This window comes from Pristiophorus japonicus, chromosome 15 (assembly GCF_044704955.1).
Source record: "Pristiophorus japonicus isolate sPriJap1 chromosome 15, sPriJap1.hap1, whole genome shotgun sequence".
NCBI classification, from domain to species: domain Eukaryota; kingdom Metazoa; phylum Chordata; class Chondrichthyes; family Pristiophoridae; genus Pristiophorus; species Pristiophorus japonicus.
This window is the reverse complement of record NC_091991.1, coordinates 141349962-141362602: the sequence shown is the minus strand read 5'-3', so window position 1 is coordinate 141362602 and position 12641 is coordinate 141349962. Positions and strand designations below refer to the sequence as shown.

General features: G+C 43.5%; 1 protein-coding gene across 1 annotated transcript in view; it reads left to right on the top strand.

Moving 5' to 3' along the window:
* The window catches only part of clec16a (C-type lectin domain containing 16A), a 287365-nt gene that overhangs the window by 257352 nt on the left and 17372 nt on the right, over window positions 1-12641 (top strand). The window contains exon 23 of the mRNA XM_070901025.1: window positions 6569-6724. Within this exon, the coding sequence (XP_070757126.1) occupies window positions 6569-6724 (156 nt within the window). The remainder of the gene's footprint in view (window positions 1-6568; window positions 6725-12641) is intronic.

Sequence of the window (12641 nt, the reverse complement as noted above, 5' to 3'; positions counted from 1 at the left end):
ACACTACACTCTGTCCCCTCTTCCAGGTCATCTATGTATATTGTAAACAGTTGTGGTCCCAGCACCGATCCCTGTGGCACACCACTAACCACTGATTTCCAACCCGAAAAGGACCCATTTATCCTGACTCTCTGCTTTCTGTTTGCCAGCCAATTCTCTATCCATGCTAATACATTTCCTCTGACTCCGCGTACCTTTATCTTCTGCAGTAACCTTTTGTGTGGCACCTTATCAAATGCCTTTTGGAAATCTAAATACACCACATCCATCGGTACACACAACACTACCCCCCAGTCATCAAGATCCACGCGCGGTCCTGGACAACGTGGACCACTTTCCATACCTCGGGAGCCTATAATCAACAAGGGCAGACATCGACTACGAGATTCAACACTGCCTCCAGAGCGCCAGCGCAGCCTTTGGCCGTCTGAGGAAAAGCGTGTTTGAAGATCAGGACCTCAAATCTGCCACCAAACTCATGCTCTACAGGGCTGTAGTGAGACCCGCTCCTGTATGGCTCAGAGTCATGAACCATATACAGCAGACACCTCAAATCGCTGGAGAAATACCACCAACGATGTCTCCAAGATCCTGCAAATCCCCTGGGAGGACAGATGCACCAGCGTTGGTGTCCTTGAGCAGGCCAGCATCGAAGCACTGACCACACTCGACCAGCTCCGCTGGGTGGGCCACATTGTTCGCATGCCTGACACAAGACTCCCAAAGCAAGCGCTCCACTCAGAACTCCTACACGGCAAGCGAGCCCAAGGTGGAAAGGGGAAACGTTTCAAGGACACCCTCAAAGCCTCCTTGATAAAATGCAACATCCTCACCGACACCTGGGAGTCCCTGGCCAAAGACCGCCCTAAGTGGAAGAAGTGCATTCTAGAGGGTGCTGAGCACCTCGAGTCTCATCGCCGAGAGCATGCAGAAGCCAAGCCCAGGCAGTGTGCTGCAAACCAGATTCCCCACCCACCCTTTCCTTCAACGACTGTCTGTCCCACCTGTGACCGAGACTATAATTCCTCTATTGGACTGTTCAGTCACCTAGGAACTCATTTTTAGAGTGGAAGCAAGTCTTCCTCGATTTGGAGGGACTGCCTATGATGATGATCAGAGATCTAAACCATTTGCCTGCAGCATCTTGCTGCTTTGTTCCGTAAGATTTCTCTGTTTAAAAAAAAAAATTGCCCCTATATCCATTAATAGGGTTTAAAAACAAATTTAGTGCCTACACACTACCAGTATTAACTTGAGGGCTGTTATCAAGCAACTCTGATCAAAGTCGATCCTTGTTCACTTTATTAAAGTCCTTCCCATTGAAACTGCAGCTCTAAAACTGATTAATGGCTTTAACAAGGTTAATTCTCCTACTCATGTTAATGGTACCGTTTCTAACAGCTATATAAAAATGTGGTGTAATGAGACTGACTTTTAATAAATTGATTGATCTACTTTGACTAGTCCCCTGATAGCACTGTTAGAATTAGCGTTAATGACTTTTCTCTGATGGTTTTGCAGTGTCTATAGCCACATTCAGTCTTGGCAATTACACAAATAATATCTAATTGCTTTGTGGCTACACTTTAAAATGAGATCAGTTCCAACAGGAAATCTTTATATTGTTGTCAGCCATTATTCATTATAAGTTAGATGACAGCATTTATACATGTGTTAATAGGAATTAAATTGAGGTCTATTCAAATGATCCTAAATTCAGTTTGTACCAGCTTAAAACTGAAACTACTTTAAATATACAGCAGGTCATTCAGCATCTGTGGAGAAAACAAACAAGGCAATGTTTTGGATACAAATCTTTCTTACCACCCCCAAAATGCCAACATTATCTGTTCTCTCCACAGATTCTGAGTGACCTGCTAGGTGTTGCAATATTTTTGTTTTTTGTTTCAAATTTGTACTATTTTTTTATTGTATGCTTAGCGTAGCTTGATTGTACCACTAACTGGTTGTATTGTGCTTAACAAGTATTGAGACTTGGTAGTTTGTGAAACAGAATCCTCAGCAGTTTGAAACAAAACAGTAAAAGGTTTGCACTGAAATGTATAACTTCCGTGAGTTTTTACCATCAGCCTCTGCTGCTCTAATAAATCACTATTCCTTGCTGCATCAATTGTTTGTTGATAGAATGAATAATGTTCAAATGTATTTAATCTTCCTTGCTCTTGTGCGCACTACTTTCTATATCCTAAAGTAAAGGTAGTTCTGCAGAGATAAAATAGTATAATTGATCCCAGACAATCCCCAACAATTTTGATAAGTGTTTGCAGCTTTTGTAGATCACTTATGAAATAAATAGTTATATTCTTCCTCACTTTTCAACCATGTTAGACAAATAGTTTCTGTCATCCATGGGGGGTGGGGGCGGGGGGGAAGAGAAGTTGTTTAGGGGCACGGTCCCTTTTCAGAAGTTCACATCCTGCATATCTATTTTGGTCATGTGATCTTTACCACACTGTAGAGAATAGGACCCAAGTGTTCCATCACTAAAATGGTGTGTGAGGACTGGTACAGAGTGCAATAGTTAGTTTTGATCAGACACATTATGCAGGGTTCTAAGAACCACAAAGGAAACATCTGGAAGATTGCCTGATGATGATTCATTATTCAACTGAATCTAAACCCTTTCACTCAAGTCCAGGAAAAGCCAAATCTGTCAGAAAATGATTAAAAAGTTTGCATAACTGGGCAGAAGATTGTATTTTCTAAGTGCCTTTGAAATAAGAATAGCATTATCATACCAAGCTCATTGGGCCAAGTTTATAAATGAGCAAGTCACCAAATGGCAAGCTGCTGTGCCATGGATAGTGACTGGACCGAAAGAGATGACATTCGCCAAATATTTCCAGAAGTTTGCTATGGCTGCCCTTCATGTAAGGGCCAAGACAGCAGCCTAGGACATTCATCTTTGCAGACATGCAAGACTGAGGATTTCAAGGTTTCCTGTGACATTCCAAACCAAGTTCCTGCCACTAACCTTCCTGGATAAAGGACCTTGGGGATCAGGTTGATGGCAGTTTGGAGTGTTTCAAAAGTTCCAATGGAGCTTGAAAACTGTCCTGGGCTTGGCTCCAGACTGCCACAGTTCATGCTGGTACCTTAAAGGGCAAAGCTATAGTTAAGCCTGTCTATGCATCTGTTTCTTCTTCCATCTCACGACCAGCCCACTGCCCCGTCCAAGGTGCAGGAATGGTAGGAGATGGGTCTAACTCAACCTCAATTCAACAGCATCCAGGACAAAGCAGTCACCTTGATTGGCACCCTATCTAGCAACTTAAAGATCCAATCCCTCCACCACCAGCGTACCGTGACTGTGTATGTATTATCTGCAGGACGACCCGCAGCAAGTCACCAAGGCTTCTTTGGCAACACCTCCCAATCCTGCGACTACCACCTTGATACATGGACACATTTTACCTCCAAGTTTCACTCCAGGTCACAAACCATTGTTGACTTGGATATATAGCGCCTTTCCTTCATTGTCACTGGATCAAATTCCTTGAACTCCATACCTAACAGCATTGTGGGAGTACCTTCACCACATAGATTGCAGTGTTCACTAAGATATCCATCATCACCTTCTCGAGGCCACCTATGGATGGGCATTTAAATGCTGGCCTTTCCAGCGACGCCCATAATCCCAAGAATGGAAAGAAATACCTCCAGAATCTTTTGACTACAGTGGTCCTGGGGGTGATACCTTCCTTCCAGGATGGAGCACAGACTTGAAGGATTGTGGATCCAACCGCTCAGCTCTTGGCATGTAAACAGGCTTAAGCTCTTGATATGTAAACAGGCCAAAGTGGCAAGGAATTAGGGTTTGGTTAGTTAAAGTTTAGACAAACAGTACATTGTAGTGAGATATATTCTCTTCATCGCTGTATTGATTTGTATTGCTGCTGTCTAAACCTTTCTGCTGAACACCTTGCAAGGGTCATGAACAATGCTCTCAGCAAGGACAAGATCCAGAAAGAAATAGACTTTCCATCACAAAAGGGCTTGGATTATCTTTGAAGAAGTTAGAATAAGTGGTTGCAGAGATTCTGTTGGAGGAATTGAGACAATCAGACTGCAGTCGATCAATCCTAAAATGGAAAGTACCTCCTACACTTTTCCTTAGTTTCTGTAACTACAGGTATCATTCGGAAAATATTAACTGAGGAAACTGCCATCATTGTGATGGCCACTTACTGAGTAACACTGAAGCTGAAGTATTTGCCAGGCCTGTGTGTCCTATGAAAACAAACCTTTGGTAAACTTATCATTAACTGGAACTGAGCAAAATGGGTAGTAGCACAGAAACATCATGGAAAGGTTCATTCTACCCATGCCACAGCCTTGCCAGGGTCCAATGTGTACAGGTTTCTCTTGACAATATTTGTAAAGATTCTAACGAGTAAGTTGCATGCTTTTACTAAGCATTAATGTCTTGATCTGACAGCCCAGTGCAATGAACACTTTTGCACAAGTTGACCTGAATATTTTAAATCCTGCTACCACTTTCTACCTTAATTTAATATATGTGGATGCTAAATTAACGTTCAATTACTTACTGTAGACATGGTCTTTGTATCTCTTGGAAATAAGTTCACCCTCCATGTACAAAGCTCTTGTCTTTTTCTTACCTGGTATATTTAGTGCTATCCAAAATGGCCATGCGAAGGCATAGATTTCTTAAAGAACAGTATTCAACATCATTTATTTTATCCTTGTGGATGACTGAAAATTACATTTGTATGTAAAGGTTGAACTTTTATTTAAAAGCCTGTATCTACAGTAAGTAATCTTAACATTTTGCATGTTAGTAAATGTGGCAGTTTTTTTTTCAAATCTAGATCTGCCATATTAGTTTATGAAGTCATCAAAATTGAATTAAATTAGAAACTATCATGACATTACCACATCCTTAAGGAAAACTTTTTGCTGTCTCAGTATTATTTTTAACGCATTTTAATCTCTTGATGAGATCTCTTTTAAGGTCACCTCCTGCAGGTTGGGCCCATTCAGGCTAAGGCTGTTTGAATCTGAAGTAGCTGATGCAAGAAAAAGCTTTGAAATTACCTTTCACATTTTGAATTCTGTATTTATTTTAGAAACATTTGAAGCTCAACCTTCTTGTCCAACAATGAGTTTCTGTGCAGTGATGTGTCACAGAAATCTAAAGCTAACATTGCAAAATGAAATGAGAGAAATGTTAGATTCCCAGACTATAGCAGGATTTTCTAAATAAGCCAGTTATACGATTTTATCTCGTCATACTCATGATGAATAACCTTACAGTGGAACAGATGAACCAGGCAAACAAATTTTATTTTGATGAGCTTATGCATTAGAGCAAGATGAAGTTCTTAATTTATAACTAACTTTTGCCCCAGAAAAGGACCTATTAAGTCCTTGAATTCTTACTGATGCTTCCCAATATGGGCAAAACTTTTTCTGCACTTTAGGCGGGCTACACTGAAGTCGAACATTGAGAAATGTTGGGCACACTGCAACAATATTCTGGTCTTGAGGTCTCTTTTAGGGCATCAGCACATGTAAAGATTAATCTCATCATAGGCAGTCCCTCGGAATCGAGGAGGACTTGCTTCCACTCCCAAAGTGAGTTCTTTGATGGTTGAACAGTGCAATACGAGAGCCACAGACCCTGTCACAGGTGGGATTGACATTCGTCGAGGGAAGGGGTCAGTGGGGCTAGTTTGCCGTGCGCTCCTTCCGCTGCCTGCGTTTGGCCTCTTCATGCTCTTTGCGTTGAGACTCGAAGAGCTCAACGCCTTCTCGGATGGACTTTCTCCACCTCGGGCGGTCTGCGGCCAGGGTCTCCCAGGTGTCAGTGGTGATGTCGCACTTTACCAGCGAGGCTTTGAGGGTGTCCTTATAATGTTTCTGCTGTCCTCCTTTGGCTCGTTTACCATGAAGGAGCTCCACATAAAGCATTTGCTTAGGGAGTCTCGTATCTGGCATGTGTACTGTGTGGCCTGCCCAGCGAAGCTCATCGAGTGTGGTCAGTGCATCAATACTGGGGATGTTAGCCTAGTCGAGGACACTGATGTTGGTGCGCCTGTCCTCCCAGGGGATTTGCAGGATCTTGTGGAGACATCGTTGGTGATATATCTCCAGCGACTTGAGGTACCTTCTATACATTGTCCATGCCTCAGATCCATACAGGAGGACAGGTATTAATTACTACAGCCTTGTAGACCATGAGTTTGGTGGTAGATTTGAGGGCCTGGTCTTCAAACACTCTTTTCCTCAGATGGCACACTGGAGGTTCCACAACATTTACTGAAATAGGCTGCCTTTTGTATTTAATTCCTTGCTATGTCGTGTATGGAATTTCTTTAAATCTGTTATTTTTCTGAATTAAATCACTAAAAAAATTAGATCCTGCAGACTAAAAGATTGGGTGCCACATTTGTTCTGATTGAAGGAAACAATACTAAAGATTTCTGGAAATGCAGGAGTCTTTGTTACCTTGAATTGTTTAAGTTGGAAATTATTCAAAGGGTCTAATTATTAAAAAAAAACTTTTTCTTTAACTGCTTTCTAGGGTTTGCAGTGGCACAGCACATAAACCAGCAGAGTCCCTCTCCAGCATCGTCCCCTTCCCCACCCTCTAGTGGCACCATCTCAACAAGCACAGGCTGCAGCGATACCATCACTACCAGCGCAACCTCCACTCCCTCAGTAACTCAGAGCCCCACAGGTAATTCTGCTGCGTATTTCAGATCCTAAACACATTGACTTGGTTAATCTAGATAGTATTCGCATAAAAAAATGGTTAAAACTAGGATACAACCTATAAACTGACTTTTACCCCGTTAAGATCATTGAATACGTATGAGTATCAAATTTCAATCTAAAAGTCGTTTTACCCCGGTTAGCTCATTTACGGTGTTGGCCTATACAGTCTGCATTTACTTGGAAGCATAAGAAAATTTGCTCACTAATTTTGAGTTCATTTCTGCTTTCCTATGAAGTATCAGCTGTCTATTCAACAAAAGAAAAATGCAAAAATCATTCACTGGTTGTATTTCTGTGACTGTGTATGTAATGCTGCACATTATATCAAATGTCTTCAGAAACCAAAATGAATACCGTAGTCATTTTTTAGATATCTTGTTTCTAATAACGAATTGAGCGTTGCATAATGATTATGTAAAAGTGATGGTGTGAAGCTTTTTTTTAAAAAAAGGAAAGCTATGAAAATATCACAAAATACTTTCTTTGATAATGCAGTTGTGTTTACTCCCAGCAATGGATTTGATTAGCCTATGGAAAAGGAAGTCCTGTCAACAGCAACAGATTGCTGGGCTCCAATGACTTATAAAGTAGCAACTTTAAGAGATGTTTAGAATGTAATGGCAGTTTCATGTGTAAAAATCCTGATGCCAATTTTTGAGAAAAGATACCCAGATACATCGGCTCCTGCCATTAAAGAGATCTGACTCTGACAAGTGGGTGCTTTTTCTCAGTGTTCAGATAACTGGTAATATCACTGCCCTTGATTCTTTCTTATAGGTTTAAAATTTAAATGGCAGCGCACCAATCTGTTATTTTACAGAATTGGAATAATTAAACTTCTGTGAACCACAAAATGTTTGCGTTCTATTTAATTTTTTTCTTACACAGCTCGTCCCTGCTCATTAAATATCCCACAACATTTATCTTAACCCCACCAGTGACCTTCTGTAACTAGTGGTTACGGGGGGAGGGGGATTGTAAAAGAGCAGTCTGCTTTATTCTCCATTGTTGGGAAGCACTTGACCTTCACTGGACATCTCCTTACAGTGCCGCAGTTGCGATTGAGTCAAATAGTGAATCAGAGGCACAGGACCTGCATCCTACTTCCATGTGATATGGCACATAGGAGGTCTACCACAGAACATCCGCTGTGTTGCCCAGTTTATCCCCTAGTTGTAGTGATGATGATAATAGAGCTCTTTAACTCTAGTTGTGCTCTTGTGACAATGATAGTCTTTAAAATAAATATGCTTTTTTTATTTGGTTGACTTTTTCACTGCATTCCGTCATGATGGTGTCACTTGCTGCATCACAGATAAAATGATGGCAAGTGTTGTCATGGCCAATGAATGGGTTAATCAAAAAGTTTATGTTCATTTTATCAAAAATTAAGATGTATTTACTCTGCACTAATCTTAGAATAATATTAAGGTAATACAGGTGCAGCATCGAGAATCCGGGACTGAGGCTGTTCCGGATTCCGGGCTTTTCCGGACTTTCGATTGTCTTTCTGACATCACTAATCCGGAAACATCCGAGCCCAGGTTTGTGTATTTCTGATTTTGGAACGTCAGGGAGGGGAGCTAGTCGGCCCAGTCAATAAGGTCGTCGGGCCTTTGTTGTTCGGGCGGGCCCCGCTGTCGAGGAGCTGTTTGGTCATGCCCCCCCCATGGAGGAGCCGTTTGGGCGGGCCCCGCCGTGGAGGAGCCGTTTGGGCGGGCCCCGCCGTGGAGGAGCCGTTTGGGCGGGCCCCGCCGTGGAGGAGCCGTTTGGGCGGCCCCCCCCCCCCCACCCCAGTGGTGGAGCTGTGCGGGTGTGTCCCGCTGCGGTGGAGCTGTTCGCATGGGCCGGCGAGAAGGCCCCGAGGTAAGAGCAGGCAGGGTAAGGCAAAGCCGGAGGTCGGGCAGCGGCGTGACCCCGAAGTCGGCAGGGCCGGCGAGTCCGCATTCCAGAACATTTTACGGATTCTGGACGACCCTGCCACCGATCAGTCCGGAACTCTAGATTTTCGACGCTGCACCTGTACTATATCTGAGGTAGTTCTGATTTCATCATAAGCTACAAGATTAAAGCTCCAGTAGTCTATGAACATTATGTGAATCTTATGTGTATTTCAACCTCCAGTGCACAGTCTTATGTATTTTTGCTCCTTCCTCATTTTTTCCCAGTTTTCTCCCCTCTCCTCCTCTACTCCTTGCTTGGTTATAGTTCTATGGTATCGGATTCTTTGTGCTATCTCACCGAGTGGTCGTTCTTCATGTGTGAGCCTAGACAGTGAATGCCAAAAGATTATGAGACTGCACAAGTCATCACACCCGAGTTTGACCCTGTCCACTTCAAGTAGGGATCTGTAGATAGTGATCAAAAGCAAGAACCCTGATTACTTTTTTCTCCCAACCCAAGAATTCTGAGGCTACTTGCAGCAACCCAAGAACTGTGCAAGTTGCAATCAGCTAATTTAGCCAAATGGCTGTCACCTAGGAGCTTCCTAGTTTGTATCATTCAGCTACGCATTCATTTTACAGCAACAACTTGTATTTATATAGCACCTTTTAACGTAGTAAAACATCCCAAGGCTCTTCACAGGAACATTATCAGACAAAATTTGACACCAAGCCACATAAGGAGATATTACGACAGGCAAAGAGGTAGGTTTTAAGGAGTGTCGGAAAGAGAGGTTTAGGGAGGGAGTTCGAGCTTGGGATCTAGACAGCTGGAGCCACAGCCGTCCATGATGGAGCGATGGAAATCGAGGTGAACAAGAGGCCAGAATTGGAGGAACGCAGAGTTCTCGGAGGTTGTAGGTTTTTATTAATATATGTAAATTTTAACATTTTTGTAAGAAATTGAATGCAGAAGTGGTACTGCAGTTGGCAGGCTAGAGATGTTTCTGCCTTATCATGTGACTGAAACAAAGTTTTATAAATATATGCATTAACTGTTTACATGGGCCTGCTTTCAATTACCATAACTTTGTCTGACAGGAATGGTTTACTCAGAAGATTTCAATGTTCACCTGCACTACAGATGTTGTTCCAATCATTTTGCTCTGTTTTGGGATAATATTTTTTGTTTATTCCTGGTCAATAAACACTCAGCACCCAGTTTTGTAGTTTAGTACAAAAGATTCAATATGATTGTGTGATGGCAACAACATTGACCTAATGGATCTGAAGCGTTAATATTACAGCACTGATTTGTGTTTCTTGGCTGTTGTGTTCATTAGCTGTCCTTGGAAAAGAAGCTAAGTTTTCTGGCAGGGGCTCGACGGGCCGGATAGCCTACTTCTATGCTGTAACCATTCTATGGGCTAGAATTTACCCTAGGATCGCCCGTTTTGGTCAAAAATGTAAATTATCGTCCTGTACCCCACCCCACCCCCCCCCCCATTTCAACTCCCGATTATCACCAGCGGTAATTTCGGCCTACGATTACATGCAGGCATTGCTGCAAATCGCCCGCCCAGAAGTCCCCCAAAATTCCCCGCCCAAGCGCTAATTTCCATCAAAAAGTATTTTTTAAGGCCCACTGCTACCCATTATCGCTCCGATCACAACCGCCCATTTTTAAAGTACCGACCTGACTTGGGCCCAGTGTTATGTACAATTAAGTAATTGCCCAAAGAGTCAGAGGGGTGAGGAGATTTTTTTAATATATAAACGCAGCGACTAGTTCGTGGGTTAAAACAACTAGATCAGGTTTCATTCTCAGTTTGTATCAAGTTAGCTAATCGAGGTGAAACTGATGTCTTTGGAATTGGCCTCGACACCCCCAATCTGGGAGAAGAGTATGAAAACCAGGGTTGAGCTCCTGATCACTGTACAATGACCCCTAATGGAAATTGCATGGCACACTGATGCATGGATGGGCACGCACACGCTCTTTCGGGTGGCAGGCGAGCGAGAGGCGACATGAAGGCTTCGGGCACCCTCAAGGAATACAAGGTGATTGGGTGGCGCCTGCCTGGCCCTGCTCTGTATTGGATGCACATCTTTGCTCCAAATCATATTGTTGTCAAGTCTCGATTCTGGTACTTCATTTCTTTGATGAAGAAACAAAAAGTCTGCTGGTGAAATTGTTGATTGTGGACAGGTTTTTGAGAAGTCACCAGAAGAAGTGAAGAACTTTGGTATTTGGCTGTGCTACGAGACCATAATATGTGCAGGGACCTGACCACTGCTGATACTGTCACCCAGTGCTACTGTGACATGGGGGCTTGCCATCGTGCTCGTGTTCACTCCATTCAGATCATGAAGGTAGAAGAGATTCCACCGAGCAAGTGTCGCTGACCTGCTATAATTTTAGATTTTAGATACAGAGTAAAGCTCCCTCTACGCTGTCCCATCAAACACTCCCAGGGCAGGTACAGCACGGGTTACATACAGATTAAGGTCCCCTTTAAACTCTGGCACCATAGGTCAAAGGCCAGTATTGAGCCCACTCCGCTACGAGCGCCGAAACAACCTTGATCATTACCTCGCTCTCCTTCATGTTGGCACTGGTCTCATCCTTGATCTTCTCCATCCCGAGGGGTGGCAGTCCCAACACGCTGTCGAGGCAGGTTTTGATCAGATCGAACATTTCCGCCTCGTTCAGAAGAGGATCAAGCTTCCTGCTGCCCAGGTGAAGGAGGACAGGTCGGACAGCTCTCTGATAGGGAACATGACCCCTGACCCCCCCCCCTCCCCCCACCCAAACCCCCCTGGAACCTGACCCCCCCCCCCCCCCCCCGGGGCCCCAGCCAGGAGGCGGGAGAGACGCACGCTCATTCTGAAGCCTCCCCGCGGGACTGGCGAGTGTTTGAGCCTGGACAGTGAGAGTCAGCAGGTGGTCTTGGGTCAGGGAATGGGTGAAGGCCCGGAGGGGGAGACCCCCATTTCTCGAAGTCCGTCAGAGGAATTGTCTTCGATGCACCACCACCCGTTTTGCAGAGCTCAGCCCTATTGCCAGCTAGTTTTTTCTGCATAGGTGACGACAAAATATGCGTGAACTAATTTGACAGCTACTAATACAGAACACACACATACATATATGTATGTATGTGTGTGTACACATACCCAATTAACCATCCCCAGTCTTTTCGTCAACGAGTGCACCATTTAAGTTCTGTTAGCACGCAAGTGTTGCATGATGAACATGTGAAAATACAGAGGACTAACAACATGAGATCCATGATGGGTAATAAAAAATGTCACCAAGCTTTACAACATAATAAAACGTGGCACTACTTAAGAGTAATTCATCAATGCAGATAAAAGTTATTACTTACTCTCGCAGACCCAACTATGTCATTCCAGCATTTGCGGCACTGGTTCGGCCCTTGCATCACAGGCAAGACGGAGGACACCGCCTCAGCAATCTCTTGCCATAACCACTGATACGCACTTGTTGCAGGTTTTCCTCGCCCACTCCATGTTAACTGATTCCAGCGGGCCTCCACTTCGTCGACCAATGACTCTTGGGCTTCTTCTGAGAAACGAGTGATCCTTTTCCTCCCACCTACCTCCCTCTTTATTTCCATGGCTTGATTTTCCATGTTCTTGATATTTATTTATATGTATATATATTTGAATTTAAATAATTTTGAATTTTTTTAATGTATTATAATTATTACTAGTTATTATATTTATTATATTATCAAATAATTATAAATGTACTCAATATACTGAATGTAATCCTCAAAATCCTTTCACAGCTGCTCTCTCACTGACATCCACCCCTCTTTGCAGTTTGAAGCTGTCCAGTGCTGTCTCAGTCTTTGCACATGAGCAGGGCCACCCTTGACCCCGAAATCGTGTGAGAATGGGCGCGCTTGCGCAGAGAAGGTTTTCTGGCCATTTTGTACAGTGGTTCTGCTTGCCTTTAGTAAGGCAAGCAGA